Source organism: Pleurodeles waltl, chromosome 9 (genome assembly GCF_031143425.1).
Source record: "Pleurodeles waltl isolate 20211129_DDA chromosome 9, aPleWal1.hap1.20221129, whole genome shotgun sequence".
NCBI classification, from domain to species: domain Eukaryota; kingdom Metazoa; phylum Chordata; class Amphibia; order Caudata; family Salamandridae; genus Pleurodeles; species Pleurodeles waltl.
This window is the reverse complement of record NC_090448.1, coordinates 1,069,886,991-1,069,905,741: the sequence shown is the minus strand read 5'-3', so window position 1 is coordinate 1,069,905,741 and position 18,751 is coordinate 1,069,886,991. Positions and strand designations below refer to the sequence as shown.

The following is an 18,751-nucleotide window of genomic DNA, read 5'->3' as shown; positions in this document are numbered from 1 at the left end:
GGCGTATTTCTGTTGGCGTGGCGGTGGAGGTTTGGTCACCTCCACCTTTCCGCCGACCGCTGGTCTGGCGGTCGGTTGTGGCTGTCGGATTTTCGGAGGTTTGCCTTCTGCGGGTCAGAATGACCGTGGCGGGTTTCCGCGGCCGCGGCGGTGTTATGGCGGTCTTCTGACCGGCGGTAAGTGCATTTTACCGCCGGGGTCAGAATGACCACCTCTATGTATTAAGGTAATGCAGACAGCAGAGTCCCTGCCACCTAACTCGAGTGATTCAAGTGCTATTTTCAATATTCCCCCCTCCAGCCTCCGTTCTTGTCTCCCTGCCTTCCTCCCACCTGCTGCTGCCAAACACAATTAACCCCACCCCCTCCAACAAACAACTTGGCACTAGGGTGATATCGTGGTAAAGGTCGACTCTGGCCCTAATCAAACTCTTTAAGCCACCTCTCTTCAAGGACAACTTTACAGCTGCTGGGCCCAGATTCGGACTAAAACTGAATATAGGCACAGACACCAAAATAAAAGTGGTTCCCATTAGTGAATCAGATAGCTAAAAATCAAACAGGTTTGCAAATTGCAGGCAATTTTGAACTTACAAAGACACATTGTAAAAGTGTTTTGTAAGGTGTGGGAAACTGCATGGATTTGAACTTGCTGCAGGAAATGTTTGTTTTTATATCAGGAAAATCAACAATAAAACCGACACAGCACACCATGAAACAAGCCCACAAACAGCCAGTATTGTAGAAAGGTCTGTGTAATGTGTGTATCAAGCATACATTCAGGTGGGCATGTGGCCTCATGGCCAGAGCTGCAGCTTTGGAACTGGCGAATCAGATTCTGGTCCCAGCATCTCAACAAACTACGAATCTGGGCAAGTCACTTAACCTCCGGTGCCTCAATCAATGAATCTAGCGCCCATGCGAGGCAGGCGCTCCAAAGCCCTCAGCCCAAGTTCGCACAAAATAACGCTACAAACCATCTGATGTTCATTTATCACACTGGCCTGCTCCTTCCGCCCTCAGCTGCAAGAGCCTGTAAATATGGTCAACTTCCTGTAGTGGCAACGCACGAGTTATTCGAGACCGCAGTGCTTTCCCTTCTAAAATGGTGGCATGCTAGCACCTAACAGTACAAGAGCACTAAAGTGAAACTATTGGCTTTGTCAGGGCTCGCATTTCTAATGGTGGAGTGAGGCCGCAGCGATTTGTCACAGCAATCTTTCTAAACTCAAATGTTATCCCAGTGTCACAGTAATTAATGAAAATCTTAAGGGGGGCGTGATCCCGCCCCACGGGGGCCCTCAGAATCTCGTCGTTGTGCAAATCGATAGCTAATCGCCATCACGTCCCTGGCTGGTGATAGAAAGATCAGGTCACGCAGCCATCCTGGGGGAGGCCTCCTTAGGGGACCCGCGTTCAATTTACAGCAAGCACGGCATTTTATACTTACCAGCATGTGAAGACACGCTTGCAGGAAAGTCCTAGTAATTGCATTTTCACGGCGGGTTTTCAAACAGCAGCGTGTTATCAGAACAGGGTTAACATATTCCTTGCCAAAGCGTGAGAAAGTGGCTATTTATAAAACAACGTTGATTAGAGGGACGTCATGATGTTTTGAAGTGCAAACCAAGCAGTGATTGCCACTATGTACAAGTTTGCACAGCCATCAACCGATTTACATTTGGGCTAAACTCAAGCAGGAGGCAGGCAAACTGTAGAGCGCAGAAATGATTACGAAAAGATTGGGGTTCTCGCCGTGACTGGAGCAGCTTCTGCTCACACGATGAACAATACAGCAATCCCTCCCTCCTGTCCCCGGCGCACACACAGACCCTATTCTTCAAAATCCGTTCTCAGTCTTTTATTGGACGTGTAGGGTTGGCACGGGCTGTGGGGCGCAGACCACTCACCCAGAGTTCACATGCACGACCATAAGAGGCATTGTTTACAAAGCCAGACAGTTGCATGGCCGATTATCTGGTGTGGCGTTCATGTTTCTGTCGCACGAAGGCAAATTTGGAAATCTCTGTTGGTGAATTTTCGTGAACGTGTTGCCTTTCATTGTCACGTCGAGATATTTTCACAGTGTATGTTCGTTCGAATTCAAAACGCTTTGCCTGCCATCACGATTTTTCACTGTGGATGCAAAAGGAGGAGCAAATGTTTTCCCCTTGATTTTTGCTTGAAAAGTATGGAAGCAAGCATTGTTTACTAATGCTTGAAAAATGGCAGGGAGGCAAAAAATGGAGGAAAAGAAATGCATTTTTTTCACACAATAAGAACGAAAATAATTACATTTCTTAACAGTTTACTTGTTTCTATTTATAATAAAAGCTTACATAGTACAACACGAGTTGTATCCAAAGCTTACTGCACGTGGGGTCATTCTATACATATTTTAAAGAATTGGTAGCAATAAGTACTGTAGACATCTTTCCTGTCAAGCCAGACCAAATAAGATTACTGCATGGATGATCACTCACACATTTTTAAAAAGAGGTTGGCAAAATTGCATTTTCAGCACACCTCTCCAATAAAATGATTCAAAAACAGCGTAATTTACTAGCAGGAAAAATACTTTAGATATGCACTTGGATGAGGTCTTTAATTATTTTCTGGAAGTATACAACATATTTCATTATTGTCTACTTTGAATTTTCTTTCATTTTCGAATTTGGTCTCATGCAAGTGGATGTACAGTCATACTTTAATGACGAGCAGCTACAGGAATTGGTTAGTATGAGTAAGTCAAAATTTACAAAGATATCACAATATCCATTTGTGAAGCAGCACTATCTCTATATGATAGATAGATGTATCAGCCCAAGACTTTAGAGCTGGGTTATAGAAGCCGAAATCCTACAGGTTCTTCCTTCCTATGTTTGAGGAGCAAAAGATAAGTTCCAGTGCTGGCAACTACTAAAGATGTCTGAAAGCCCATTGATAAACAAGCAACACTAAACTGCTAGCCCATTTTCCAAGTAATCACACAGTTTCAAAGTTACACTTCATTTCAGTCTATTAAATGAAACACAATGCACATGCGTTTGTATACATCACAACTGGAAATATTTGTGAATTCTTCACAGCAAACATTTAAAACAACAAAATACAATTACTGCAGTACCTAGAGTTTGGCAGATGTGACACTCCATCACAAATGTGGCAGATGTCCCGTCCAATGCATTTCAAAGGCTTTATAGCCTGTGAAACTTGTAACACAATGCTATGGAATAAATGTTTAGAGAACAGATTTGCTACTCATCCTACGAGGCATGCTTTCATTGCAACCAGCTTTATCAACATTCCTCTTCAAAAATTGGTTGATCTATGTCAGGGAAAGAAAATGGTCTGCCTTCAGGAACATTTTTCCACCTTAAACATAATTAGTCTTGTATTTACATTCTGGTGGTGGACTAGTAGCCTGAAGCCTTAACAGTACTAAGGAGCTGATTAAGAGTTTGGCGGATAGAAACACCCATCCGTAAACTCCCGACTGGGTGGTTGGTGCCATGTGGTTGACTTCCCCGCCGGCCCCATTATGACTTTCCTACATGGCTGTTCAGCCCAGTGGGAAAAGGGTGGCAGCATTGTCGCTGGCTCATAATAGAGCTGGTGGCAATGCTGCAGCATGCAGGGAGCACCAGAACCCTCGAAATGTGAGCTGTCTGCACAGCAGATAGTGCATATTTCGAGGGTGCTGGGAAGGGGGACCCCTGCGCTTGTTCTCCGCCAGCCTTTTCATGGCGAAGGAACTGCCAAGAAAAGGCTGCCAGGAGAACAAGGTTGTAATCAGCAGGGCAGCACCGTCCTGGCTGATGGCATCCTGCACCACCGCCAGCCCTTTGGGCAAAGCATTTTTTCTGTTGGTGTAATTCACTTACACTACTTTATCTATTCTCCTATCTTAATGCACAATGTGGATTAAAACATGCCATTAGGCTTCCATTCAAGGGGGAAGCCCCCTTTGTGAATGGTGTCAGCAATATCACGAGGAACAGGAAGCCTCCTTCCCTCTATGTATTTTCTTTCAATTGGGAGACCAGATCCTTTAAGGAATTTTTTTTTCTCATTTGGGAATGTAAACATCCCCATGTTGTAGCCAATCACAGGGGGTCACAAATAGTGACCTTCCTAATTAATATTCATCAATCAGATCATTAGGGGCCAGATGTATAAAACTGTTTTGCAGTCACAAACGAAAAAATGTGCCGTTTGCAACCGCAGAACAACCTTGTAGCATGTGCCATCCCTATTTTGTGACTCAGTAACCTGCTACTCACTTGCAAAATAGGGACTGTGACTCGCTATTAGGAAGGGGCGTGCCAAGGGCATCCCTTCCTAATTGGAACTCGCAGGCCCATGTATGATTGCTTTGCAACAGTGAATGCAGTCACAAAAGAATTTAAATTGGTGGTAACCCATTCTAAAACTGGAAGGGGTCCTCAATGGGGTGCCAAAAGGTTTTCTGAAAAAATGCAACTGAAACATTTTGTTTTTATTTTTGAAATGCACCCCGTTTTCCTTTAAGGAAAAAGGGCTACATTAAAAAAACAAAACTGCTTTATTTAAAAAGCAGTCACAGATATGGAGGTCTGATGACCACAGAAGGCCACCCTCCCTGTGAGTGCAGCCATTTCCAAATGTGGTGCAATATTAATGAGGCAGGTCCCTTGTGACCCATTTGCGAATCACAAACAGTGTGGTTGACACTGTTGTAAATTTTGTTTTGTGGCTCACAGTTTGCGATTCACAAGAAATCATGAATTGCTAGTGGCAAAACACAATGGTCGAACAGCTGGCCTTTGAGACCCACTGCCACTGGACATTTTGTGATGTGACCAATTGGTACATAGGTCATCAGTCATATAACAAAATTAAAGATTGGTCACAAAATATCTGTGTGTAATTTGCCACCACTTCTTGTGACCATTTGTTAGTGCATCCTATAATTCTTTGTTTGCTGCTCCCCATTCTCATGTTTTAAATAGGTTAAAATATGTATAACTAGTTCTGTGAAATTCAAGCTACAAATTAGCATTATCAATTTAAAAACCACTGTAAAGAAATCTGCTGGTTCAGTACAAAGTAACTTTGGCAAGGAAGTTGTTCCACTATATCACTCACTGCATAGCTGTGCTCATTAAATTAGCAGAATTTCCTATGAAAAAAATGTTTTTTTTTATGGTGCATATCAGGTAAAAACTTAGCAGTTCAACAAAGATCGTGATCTAAAAGTATGTGACAGTTCCAAATTACAACTATTATGACACTATTATGACACCAACCGATATTGAACGTCAATGAGATTATTCAAAAATTATAATTTAGAAAGTAATAGACAATGATAGACAACAGTTCTGAATGACTGCTAGTGGTGTTCTAGAGAGCAGTCCAGTAGTGTAGCAATGTAGTTTTGATAAGAAGATTTTAAACAAAATGTAATGATTTTATATTATAATAACGTCAGAATATACAGTGAGCCCATTTCAGCATTATCATTTACCCATAAATTGAACTACTTGAAATTAAATTGCTTAATTCCCTTTGTTGGAGATGGACAGGCTTAAAACACTTTCTCGTATTTTGTAATGTGAAATGGAATTATTATCGTCTGGCTGCGCACTAAGGAACTCAAGTGGTCTTGAACATAGGTATACTTTTTTTACACACACTGAATTTATAATACGTCCCTATCTTAGACACCATTTGCTCTTAGTTTGTATATGAAAGCATAGGATTTGAAAATATGCATATGAGCATCAAAACCAGAACAGTAAGTCGAAGGCTTTCTGTGATTATCCTGAAGCTCTGAACTACATGCTTGTCAATTGTAGAGCATGGACAAATGGACCATCTGAGATTTAAAAACAGCTTAGCGCTTATCATTTCTATCCCAACTGTATACCTTAGCCTTTCCAGTCTTTGGGATCATTTTCTCAATATTTGATCTAGTTAAACCAGGCATTTGAAGTGCTTAGATACCACTGCTTGAGGGCAAAGAGTTAATTTTAGCTCAACACCATTGTTCACTCAACATTATTCACAAGCCTGCTCTCTCTTCTCATCAACAGCATGAAAATATAACGGTTCCCTTCTGAAGATCTTGAACAGTTATGTTCTGTCTACTGGTAATCTCCTTGGTCACCACCAAATTCCTCTACATGCTGTGGGTTCCTGGAGGCTGACTTATAGAACCCAGTTTCTTTACTCCATCAATAAAATGCTGCTCTAGATGCTATAATGTCTAAAAACAGACCATTGAACGAACACTATGCCAATGAAATGAAAATCATTTTTCCTTTCTCATCTTCCTCAATCCATTCACCTCCAGAATGCCATTTAAGACTCACTAAAAACACAATTATGTCTCTTAACTTACTTATGCAGGACTGAGGCAAAATCGCAGTTCTTTATATCACAGAGCCCCAAAAGAACCACTCAATCCAAATTCATATTGTTTTTTCATGCACACCCCCTGCAAAAAGCCATAATTTATTACTGAAACCCCAAAGGAACCCTAGAAACCAACACTACCAAATGAACTAAATGCCAGTTATTGGATACACCACTCTCTGCTCCTCCTTTACACAGCTGAGTACTGAGTGCCTAGTAAATGATTTAGTAATGAGAATAATGATTAACATGAACATATTTTGGTTGATTTGTAAGGAGTTCAGATAGCAGCCTTAAAGACTATTGGTAGAACATCTCCATTCTTCTTCTTTCATACTGACGTCTCTTGCACACCGGAACTAAGTTTGTGTCACAATTGTTTTTCAAACATTTTGCTAAAGAAACCCTTTCATATCTGAGAGTATCAAGAGTAATCCTTATATAAGTGTAAAGTGTTTAAATGATTTGGAAGGTAACTCTCTTTGGGGCATATACAGGAACAGTCTCCCCAGTGACCTTCTGGACTCCATCAAACCATAATGAAAACATTTTATTGGACAGGGAGAAAATGTAACTCCCTGCACTGCAGAGTAATTTAACCTCACTTTACATATTCTACTTTTTTGTGCATCAGTACCTTAATAAATGCACCGAAACACAGAATATTTATATAAAAAGTGGTTGGTGCAGGTAACTGAAAAGGCTGATACTTCTGCAGTGGTAACATAGGTTGCCAACTCAATTAGTACATTTAAATGTATAGTCTTCAGAAAATTCTATTGTGTAACATCAAGAAAATAGAGTGTACTTACACTGTACAATCAGTTGGACCATGGCTTCCCTGGATTTCACATTAAATCCATTGAATTGACTAGTCTGGCATTTGTAGGATCCAGTCATTTCCCTGGAAACATTCACAATCCTCAGAATCCCATCATAACTCTCCATCTGCATTGATCCATCCGGCATTGGGAACTCTTTATCAGCCCTGGACCACAAGATGATGGGTTTTGGTTTGCCCGAAACCTGGCACTGCAGTTCAATGGTGTCTCCCTCTCTTGTAACCAAAGGGGACTTCTCCTTAGGAACAGTCAAATTGGGTGGAACTTGAAAGGAAAAATCACATATACCACAAGGTGAGTTCCAAAAAGTAAAAAAAATGAAAATTTCTATGGATGCTGACAGTCTATATTTTTAAAATTATAGCTGGAAGTATTTCAAAGAAGGCACTTAAACATATAATTTACAGTAGATATAAATGAGCTAACTGAATTTCTAAAACAGAATGAGTTTCAAAAGTAAAACCATAAATCTTCTAAAAACACATACAAAGGAATGTCAGGTGGAAAGTAATGAAAACCATACAGTGTAATAGAAACAGCATTTTTTGAATGAATTATATTACTTTTCTGAACAATGGTAAGAAATGTCACACTTGAAGAATTGTTCTTAGAGGTTTGGCTAGTAAAAAAACCAGAATGACTACTCCAAAAGATTTGTGTTTGTTTCAAAAGCAGTCTAATGTGGAACCATGTTGTGAGTGATGCACATATTTCTCAAGCGATGGAATGATAATGAGAACGGTCACAAATGTCCAAACTGACAATCCCATATGCTAACTCCTCACATTTTCTGAAGTTTACTCCCAAATCAGAAACTGGAGAATATTTTTAAATTAGTCTCATTTACCAGATGAAGATTTTTAAATTAGTTTCATTCACTAGATGAAATAAAAAAAGGGCTCCTTAAATATATGACTGAAATTAGCTGAAATAAGCTGAGCTCAGATACCTATTAAGTAAGTGGAATGATTGGAACCCCACTGCAATTGTTTTAATATATTTACACTAAATTGCCATAAAATATTGGTCATAATGTGCATAGATTTCTCTGTTTCATTGTTAGAAATGGGGTCTCTGGTTGGCAGTCAGTTTGCACTCTGTCCAAGAAGGGACCCTCACTCTAGTCAGGGTAATGAAAGTACATCCCTAAGATAAACCCTACTCATCCCCTCGGTAGCTTGGCACAAGCAGACAGGCTTATGTCAGAGGCAATCTGTAAAGTATTTGTACCAACACACACAGTAATACAGTGGAAACGCCACAAAAGTGACACACCACCAGTTTAGAAAAATAGCCAATATTTGTCTAAATCAAACACGACCAAAACGACAAAACTCCAACATACACAAGCAAAGTTATGATTTTTTTCAAATTAAAAAGAGTCTTACTCTATTGAAAACAATGGATGAGTTGTTTTTACACAAAATACCTTGTTTGCATCATCACCAAATAAAGCCTCACAGGCAAGCGTGTGTTGGAAAAGTAAGCGATGTGTTGATTCCTAACTTGCAAGTGAGGCCGTCTGTTGTTTCTTCTCTGGTCGTGTAGGTCGATGCATTGTTTTTCTCTCCTGCAGAAGAGCAATGCATCAATTTATGGAGAAGCAGCTTTGGACCAGCGCAGGTTTGCGATGATTTTGACACCCAGCGACGATGCATGAAAAATTCCAGCACATGGTGGTGAAGAGCCACAATGTATGGGTGATACGTTGATTTTGGCAGCCACCAGTGGGTGTTGCGTCGATTTTCCAGCCGTGATGCAGGTTGTGCATCAATTTGTCAGCCACAAAGTGGGTACCGCATCAATTTTTCCCCCCGACTCCTGTGATTCCAGCCTTCATTCCACCAGCTTCTCTTTTCAAGGGCCCAGGGACTGGATTGGGCACAACTTGGCTGGGTAGGAGTCTCAGCAAGAGAGTCCAGGTGCTGGCAGAGGAAGTCTTTGATGGCCCTGAGACTTCAGAATAGGAGACAAGCTCAGTCCAAGACCTTAGAGACACTTCACAAGCAGGAAAATACAGCAAAGTCCAGTCTTTGTCTTCTCTCAGGCAGAAGCAGCAATCCAGGCCAGCCCAGCAAAGCACACTCACAGGCAACGGGGCAGTACTCCTTCTCCAGCTCTTCTCCTCGGCAGAGATTCCTCTTGATCCATAAGTAATCTAAAAGGCTTGGGTTTTGGGTTCACTACTTATACTCCTTTCTGCCTTTGAAGTAGGAAAACTTTAAAGGAAAGTCTCTTTTGTTCACAAGATCCTGCCTTGCCCAGGCCTGGCCCCAGACACACACCATGGGGTTGGAGACTGCATTGTGTGAGGACAGGCACAGCCATTTTAGGCGTGTCAGCTCCTCTCACCCCACTGTAGCCCAGGAGACTCATCAGGATATGCAGGCTACGCCCCAGCTCCCTTTGTGTCACTGTCTAGAGGGAATTCACAAACAGCCCAACTGTCAGGCTGTCCCATACATGGATTCCACAGGTAGGCAGGGGCACAGAATGGTTAAGCAAGAAAATGCCCACTTTCTAAAAGTGGCATTTTCGAACTGTCAATCTAAAAATCAACTTTACCAAAAGGTGTATTTATAAATTTTGAGTTCAGAGACCCCAAACGCCTGATCCCTATCTGCTCCCAATGGGAAACTGCACTTAAAAGATATTTAAAGGCAACCCCATGTTAACCTATGAAAGAGATAGGCCCTGCAACAGTGAAAACCTTTGGCAGGATTTCACTGTCAGGAAATGTAAAACACATCAGCACATGTTCTACCTTTAACTTACCCTGCACCCTGCCCATGGGGCTAACTAGGGCCTACCTTAGGGATGCCTTACATGTACAAAAAGGGAAGGTTTGGGCCTGGTAAGTGAGTACACTTGCCAGGTCGAATTGGCAGTTAAAAACTGCACACACAGACACTGCAGTGACAGGTCTGAGCCATGTTTACAGGGCTACTCATGGGTGGCACAATCAGTGCTGCAGACCCACTAGTAGTATTTGATTTACAGTCTCTGGGCACTAGGGACTTACTAGTAATTCAAATATGCCAATCAAGGAAAAGCCAATTACACATATAGTTTACACAGAGAAGACTTGCACTTTAGCACTGGTCAGCAGTAGTAAAGGGCCCAGAGTACCAAAACCAGCAAAGACAAAGTCCAGCACACAGTCACAACATAAAAAGCAGAAGCAAAAAGACAGGGGAGACTATGCCAATGATGCCAGGTCTAACATTCATGTTACCATCCCACCTTTAAATTTAAAAGGGGCTTATTTCTATTTGAAGCCAAATAAACTTGCCCTATGTCGTGAACAGCTGAAAATAAGAATAACAACGGTGTTGTTGAATTGTATGTCTTATTTGAGTGAATGATGGTTTCAGAGATACCTATTTTTGATTTTCCTTTTGAAGAAACATAGATTGTAGTTGGTTTAAAAATGCTTTTAATTAAAATCCAGTTGGAAGTCAATCATTAATATTTAATAATGTCTTTTATAATGTCTATTAGACATATTACTACTCAAATTGCACACCTACAACCCTCATGGTTATACTCATTAGAGTATTTCCTATTAATGTATATAACATTCAGTCTCCTATTTTGAAATGTTTATTTTATCTGTTTCTATATTTTCACATAATGAATTTACTAAGTAATTTAAAATGTATGGGTGTTAGAACATTATTCCTATTAGCTGCATCAATATGCTAAGATTATCTGCAATCTATATTTAGTAAATATTTTTTCCAGTAAATTCACATTCTTATTAGTACAGAAGTTAACAAACTGGACACCCGCAAAAATCGAAGAACCAACTGGGTGAAACTTGATGAAAATCCCAAACTGTAGAAACCAGCCTGACCATCACAAGTTCTGTTACGAAAACAAGTCGGCATTATTACTCTTACACCATTCAGAATAAATTGGCAAGATTTTGAGAATAAGAAAACAGGACAAAAGGGAAACATTTTAGAAGAGGAAAAAAAGATTGAACCTATCTGTCTTGGATGTTTATTCTAACATTGACATGAGCTTCTGGAAGAAGGAGGAACAGGGCAAGACTTGCAGCAAGCAATGTCCATGTGCTGCAACAGGGTGAAGAGAAGTTTTTGATGTCCCTGAAACCTCAGAAGAACAGGAGATAAGCCAAAAAAACCTTCGAGTTACGTTGGTTGTGGTTTGGAGAGATTCATGTCCAGTCTTTCTCACTACCAGGCTGGAAGAGCAGCAGCTCAGCACAATTTAGCAGGAGTCTAACACAGTCCAGCAGAGTGACAGTCCTTTCAGCAGCCCAGCAGTCCTTTTTCCTGGCAGAGTATCCACAGGTCCAGAAGTGTACCGATTTAGTAGGGAAAGAGGTCCAGACCTTATACGCAGTTGTGCCTTTGAAGTGGGTTTGACTTCAAAGTCTGCCCTGTATCCAGACTCACTACTGGGGATTATATAGCCCTTTGTTGAAGCAGGACACTGACTATTCAGGTGTGTCATCTTCTTACTCCCATCCTGCACAGAATGGGCCATCAGGATGTTGATGGCCCATCTGTCAAATCTTAGCTCCTTTTGTGTGTGTCTGTCTAGAGGGAATGCACAAAGTCTAGCTATCACGCTGCCCAGACATGTAGTGGAGACAGGCTGTAGGAACACAGGACTCAGAGCAGGGACATGCTAACTTTCTAAAAGTGGCATATTCAAAATTGTTGCAAAACATCACACTTTACAATTAAGGAGGGTTTACTATTACAGTTCCATAGGTACTAAATATGACATTTCTACTCCTCCTCAATTAGGAATTACAGCTTAATAAATGTAATAAAGAATCCCCAATGTAAACCTATGAGAGAGGTAGACCTCACAGTAGTGAAAAACGTGGGTGAATTTTACCACCAGGACAAGTAAAACTTAAGATATAGGTCCTGCCTTATAATTACATAGCACCCTGCCCTATGAGCTACTTAGGTCCTACCATGAAGAAGAACTATGTTTAATAAAAGGAGAGTTTAAAGCTTGGCAAGAGGCTTTAAATGCCAGGATGACCCAGCAGTGTAAATGCACCTACAAGCTCGGTAGTAGCAGGCCTGAGCCATGTTGGAAGGGTGGTTGAGTGGGTGGCACAAGCAGAGCTGCAGTCCCACTAGTAGCATTTATTTTACAGATCCTGGGCACATGTAGTGCACTTTACTAGAGACTTATAAGTTAATTGAATATGCCAATTAGGTATACACCAACTAAGCCATGTTTTAGGAAGAGTGCACATATGTAGGAAGCTGGCTCTTTATATTACGGCCTAAAAAAGAGGTACACTACGCAAACAGTCCAAGCAAACCCCAAATAAATTTTGTGGAAGTGTGAGTGAGCAGTTAGGCATATCAGAAGGTAGTGATAAACATGTATTGCACCCACATAGGCAGTAATTGAGACACACACTCAATAAAGAAATCCTACACCATTTAAAAAAAAATAATACACACTTTTATATAAATTTTGATACCAAGATCATCAGAATCTTTGAGTTATGAAGTTCTACAATTCTCAAAAGTCAACACAATACAATTTTCTGAAGCTGCAATGTTACTCTAAGGGAAAGAAAACACATACAGCAAACAACAGCAACAACAAACATCAACACAAAGTACCAATCTTCCAGACTTAAGGTGAGTATGGGGCAGGGTCCTAGGCCACACCAACAGGTCACCTCGGGCAGCACTGGGGCAGCTGGGTGCAGTGATGCAATTTAATGTTGGTTGCCCCTTGGAAGTCAATGGGGATGGGTTTGGTCAGAAAGGTGCTGCAGGAGTGCATTGGGGGACCAGTCTGGGTGAATCACCAAGGGGGTTCAATTCTTGATATGCTCAGCAACGTAGGGACACACCTGTGATCCTTTTCTTCTAAATTCGGGGTGGCTGGGTGCAGCGGTGTCTTGGACCATTGGGTTTTCATCACCAGTGGTGGTTGCAGTAGAGGGGGCCTGTAAAAAGAGGCTGCAGGCATGATGTGGGGGTCCAGCCTGACCAAACCAACAAATGAGGCTCGGGGACGTCGGGACACCTGTGGGCCTCTTCTCTCTGGTCTAGGGAAGCTGGGTGCAGAGGTGCAATGAACCATCGGGTCGCGCTGAGGGGGGGGCCTGCAGAGCGAGACTGCAGACGCCCTAGCGATGTGCACAGTGGGTGAACTCAAGGTGGTATTCACCTCTGTAGGGCCTCGGAACAATACTAACACTGTTGGCTCACTTCAGCTTGGGCTTGGCGGCACAGGTGCAGTGATACTGTCTGGTGTCAGGTTTTGGCATTCCTGGGTCCTCTCTGTTCTTCGTGGGTTGCCTGCAGATGCAGGGAAGCAGTCCCTCCGCTGCATTGTCACTGTACGGGCAGGGTGGTGAGACGGCCTGGCCGAGGGTTGACCACCTTCGACCCAGCAGTCCACCTAACACCACCTGTGTTATTATGAGTATCCTTTCCACCAGGGATTACGTGGCAGCACCCCCGCCACAAAATCCCTGGTGGAGAGGATACTGGCAATAGGAATACTAATTCCTGTTGCCACAACAGTACTCCCCAACTCCCCCTTCCCTGTCGGACGATCACCTTACCTGGTGGTCGCGGTGGTCGTCCAGGAGGGAACAGGGTCCATGACGCTTGCTCTGCCGCCAGCGCCCCCCCAACGCAACACCGCCATGCCACTTACAATGTTGTAATACGGTGGGCGGTGTTGTGGAGACGTGGCAGTGGTGTCAGAGCAAGCTCCACTAGACTGCCGACTGCCAGTATGGCTGCTGGCGGCTTCCCCGCCAAATAGTGGTGGAGAGCAGCCAGCAGTCATAATATGGTGGTCTTCACACCGCCAACACTGGCGGTCATATGGCGGCGGTGACTTCGGTGGTCTACGGAATAGACAACCAAAGTCATAATGAGGGGCATAGTCCTGTCTTTACGGGGATGGCAAAAATGTCACATATAGAAACCATGCGGGCCGGTCACATGGAATCAAAACTTGGTTAGAAAGGTGTACAGAAATAGCAAAAAAAAGTCTGACAGAATGATATACAACATACCTTCCATTGATGACCTACAACTGTCCTCCATGATTAGGTTCATACTACTTCCCTGTCGGACGATCACCTTACCTGGTGGTCGCGGTGGTCGTCCAGGAGGGAACAGGGTCCATGACGCTTGCTCTGCCGCCAGCGCCCCCCCAACGCAACACCGCCATGCCACTTACAATGTTGTAATACGGTGGGCGGTGTTGTGGAGACGTGGCAGTGGTGTCAGAGCAAGCTCCACTAGACTGCCGACTGCCAGTATGGCTGCTGGCGGCTTCCCCGCCAAATAGTGGTGGAGAGCAGCCAGCAGTCATAATATGGTGGTCTTCACACCGCCAACACTGGCGGTCATATGGCGGCGGTGACTTCGGTGGTCTACGGAATAGACAACCAAAGTCATAATGAGGGGCATAGTCCTGTCTTTACGGGGATGGCAAAAATGTCACATATAGAAACCATGCGGGCCGGTCACATGGAATCAAAACTTGGTTAGAAAGGTGTACAGAAATAGCAAAAAAAAGTCTGACAGAATGATATACAACATACCTTCCATTGATGACCTACAACTGTCCTCCATGATTAGGTTCATACTACTGACTTCTGCTACAGCTCCACAGCTAAGTGTAAGAGCACAGGCACCACTGTGATTAGTCTTTGTAGAAAGCACGATGTAAAACATTTTCCTTCTAAATTGGGATGAATCACATAGACAGAGTGATATATACTTCCTGTCTATCTAGAGTCACTTTTCAAGCTTTGTCAAATCTGTTGTGTACCTTTTTAAGTTTTGGTCTTTCCAGACAGATGCATGATTAGGTTGTTAATCATGGTGGCCTGTTTAGGGGCTGCTTAAGTGGGAGGCACAATACGTTTTGCAGGCCCGCTAGTAGCATTTAATTTATCAGCCCTGGGTATATGGTACACCTTTTTACAGGGGTAAATTAAATATGCTAACCAGGTGTTGGGAAATTTGACCATGTTTTAAGAAGTGAGTATGAGCACTTTAGCACTCGTTAGCTGAGGCACAATGCATAGAGTCCTAAGGGCAATAAAAATACATTTCAGAAAATAGGAGGGATAAGGCAAAAAGCTTGCCGGAACAGCACACCAGTGATGTCAGGACAGTATAATGAAAAGAGGTGGTAGTAAAAGTAAAATCAATTTTTTCGGATTTCATGTCAAATTTAATTTTGGATGATGTCTTTCTTTTTTGCCATCAGTGCAGTCGATAAATATTCACACCAGTTTTAGTTAAAGGTTAGGAGTAATATCTGTAGCGAATTCCAATAATGAACATATGTATACATAGTAAAATAAGAGATCACTTGGAAATTAGCAACTCATACAAAACACAAAATAACATTGGACATACGACATGACCGATAGAAGTCAATATATAACCACATTATACTGAGTCTGTGAATTGTTTTTTTAAGACATTTAAAGTATGTGAACCCATCTAAAAACATTTTCCTCGCCTATGATTAACTTAAGTGCCAAAATGGAAGAAAGGAGAATTTATTGGCATATATCTGAGAAAAAATGAAATGTATGAACTTGAGCACTCAACCACTACAACAGATTTTCCACAGGAGTGAAGCTTGGAAAAGGGCAAGAGAAGTCGTTTTCTCAGAGAGAATGCGATTGGTCTATGAATGGTAGTGTATACTCAGAATATCATAACTATGTGGGCATTCGCAAACCTTTAAAGCCAATTTTTTCACTCATTTTAAAAGCGCTATTATAGAGTCACAACAAGCTTGAATAAGTATGCAAAATGGTTGAGATACACAAATGCCCCTCCAGTTTGAATATCACTGTACGTCTAAATAATTTGCATATTTATATTAATACCTATTTTATTTAACATTTCATAGCACACATTGACTCTTTCTACGGGTTAAATGGTACTCAATTAACTGACGTAGTAAGCATGGAATGTGAAGCAGCATTACCGGAATTCAAACTCACGACCTGAAAATATCACATTTCTTAACTTCTTGAGCCATTTTGCTGGCCTCATGGTTCAACGTACAAATAAAAATACGTAATTTCATATTTTCTCCTATTCTAGAAGTTATAACTTTTTTGAGGATTAGCTTAGTCTGAGTAACTGAAGGAGTATAGTAGACATTTTGTGGAGTAAATTAATTACTTTTTTGTGCTTTGGGCCTTCTATCAAACGTATGGAAATTAAGGCTACTAAGTGAGCAGTTATTGTCAGGCAGGCAGTCGAATATACAATATAGTCTAAGACGTATCGCATATGGGCATTAACATGCTGAAAGTATTGACGTGTCATAATTAAGCTGCTCAGAAATTAATTACCAGCATTTCCATGTAATTATGTTTACGTGTTTTAAAAAGGTCATTTGAGACAGGAAATGCAGCACTTCAAAGTCATTATGTGTTGATTTATAAAACATTTACTTTAGGCATGGCTTAATTCCTCCAGGACACCATTTGCTTCCAATTTTCATTTATAGAGAGGTGCATGTTTCCGCGATGAATTGCAATCATGAAAAGTTACATTTTTGCTCCACACATGAAATTAAATTGATTTTCTGAAAACCGAGGGGGCTGTTTTATTTTATTTATTCATTTTGTGTGAATCCTGACCACGCTAATATAAAAGGGAAGAGATGGGGTGGGTGAGAATAGCAGGCTGAGAGAATCAGGTTAGTAAAAGTCGTTTGAGAATAACCACATTTTCGATGTAATTGATATGCGAGCAGCACAATAATGTCTCAGAGATGCAGAAGAATTTGCATTCGACCGAAAAGAAGGAATTTTATTTGAAATCCTACCAAGTCTTCCTCAGTGAATCTTTACATTGAAATGCAGCCAGCTTACATTCTCAGATGTTTTAATAAAGTAACTATTCTATTTGTGTTTGTTGCTTTATCAGTTTTGCTAATGTTTCGTTTATGGGAATTTGGCAATGAAGGGTGTACCTGGATGCAAAACGCGAATCATCAGCTACTTTCTCTAAAAAGATTGTTTGAATTGTGGATCCACCAATATGTCCACCAGCTGTCTACAATGTCCACTACAGTTGGTATCCTTACCAACTCCATAGCAACGTGGACAAGTCTCAACATAGTGTAATGTGAATCTTAGGGTACTTCTGCACGTTTGGCACCACCTTTAGGCAATTTACTTGAGAAATGTGTGCTGTGTTTAAGCAGTGCCAAGCAACATTAAAGTAAACAATGCAAAACAATAATATTCCCAAACCAATTTAGACTAATCAAGAATAGAGGAGTAGGCAAAATATATAGAGAAGGTTAAAGTTGGGAAAGGGAATCCAAAGTTGTAGATTTAAAAATGGCTACGGTAAAAAGCAACAAAATCACACAGAGTGCCAAGCAGAATCACTTTTCACAGTAGAAGTAAACTTCAGGGTGATGGCTATGAAGCAGACGTCGAATGAACCTACGGATCATTCCAATCACCTTTTGCCTTGGAACTTTGTTGTTTAGCTGGTTCTCAAATTCCGTGGGTGGGAAAACAAAGGATGGTGAGGTCAGAGCTGAAATAAGACGGATTTTGTAGCCACTGAGGTCATTTCTTTGATTCATATCAGTCGTAAGTCCTACATTTAGGCTTGCAAAATTTAGATACACTTTTGCTGCAGCATCATAGTAGCCTCAAATGCGGGGTGAAAATCAGGACAAAATCACAATCAGTAACTGGCTGGCTAGGCCACAGTTTCTTCATGGACCTTTCGGGCCTTGTCCATGTCCTCCAGAATTCACAAAATAACTTAGGGGGTCATTCTGACCCCGGCGGTCTAAGACCGCCGGGGCCAGGGTCGGCAGGAACACCGCCGACAGGCCGGCGGTGCCCCGCAGGGCATTCTGACCGCGGCGGTTCGGCCGCGGTCAGAAGAGGCAAACCGGCGGTCTCCCGCCGGTTTACCGCTGCCCTTAGAATCCCCCATGGCGGCGCAGCTTGCTGCGCCGCCATGGGGGATTCTGACACCCCCTACCGCCATCCTGTTCCTGGCGGTTCGCCCGCCAGGAACAGGATGGCGGTAGGGGGTGCCGTGGGGCCCCTGGGGGCCCCTGCCGTGCCCATGCCAATGGCATGGGCACGGCAGGGGCCCCCGTAAGAGGGCCCCGAAAAGTATTTCAGTGTCTGCTAAGCAGACACTGAAATACGCGACGGGTGCAACTGCACCCGTCGCACCCCTGCAACTATGCCGGCTCAATTCTGAGCCGGCGTCCTCGTTGCAGGGGCACTTCCTCTGGGCCGGCGGGCGCTCTTTTGGAGAGCGCCCGCCGGCCCAGAGGAAATGTCTGAATGGCCGCCGCGGTCTTTTGACCGCGGTGCGGTCATTCAGCGGCGGTACCCTGGCGGTCAGAATGAGGCCCTTAGTGTCAATAGTTTCTTGATGCTGCAAATGTCACTACTGGAATTTCCTACCTCCCCTTGGTCCTCAAAGCTAATTTCTAAGCTCCAAATATCTCTTACATGTA

At 42.5% G+C, this 18,751-nt stretch overlaps 1 protein-coding gene across 4 annotated transcripts in view; it reads right to left on the bottom strand.

Moving 5' to 3' along the window:
• The window catches only part of MDGA2 (MAM domain containing glycosylphosphatidylinositol anchor 2), a 1,412,234-nt gene that overhangs the window by 449,299 nt on the left and 944,184 nt on the right, over positions 1 to 18,751 (bottom strand). For all 4 annotated transcript variants that reach the window (XM_069208709.1, XM_069208707.1, XM_069208708.1 and 1 more), the window contains exon 8: positions 7,208 to 7,501. In XM_069208709.1, coding sequence (XP_069064810.1) covers positions 7,208 to 7,501 — 294 coding nt within the window. The remainder of the gene's footprint in view (positions 1 to 7,207; positions 7,502 to 18,751) is intronic.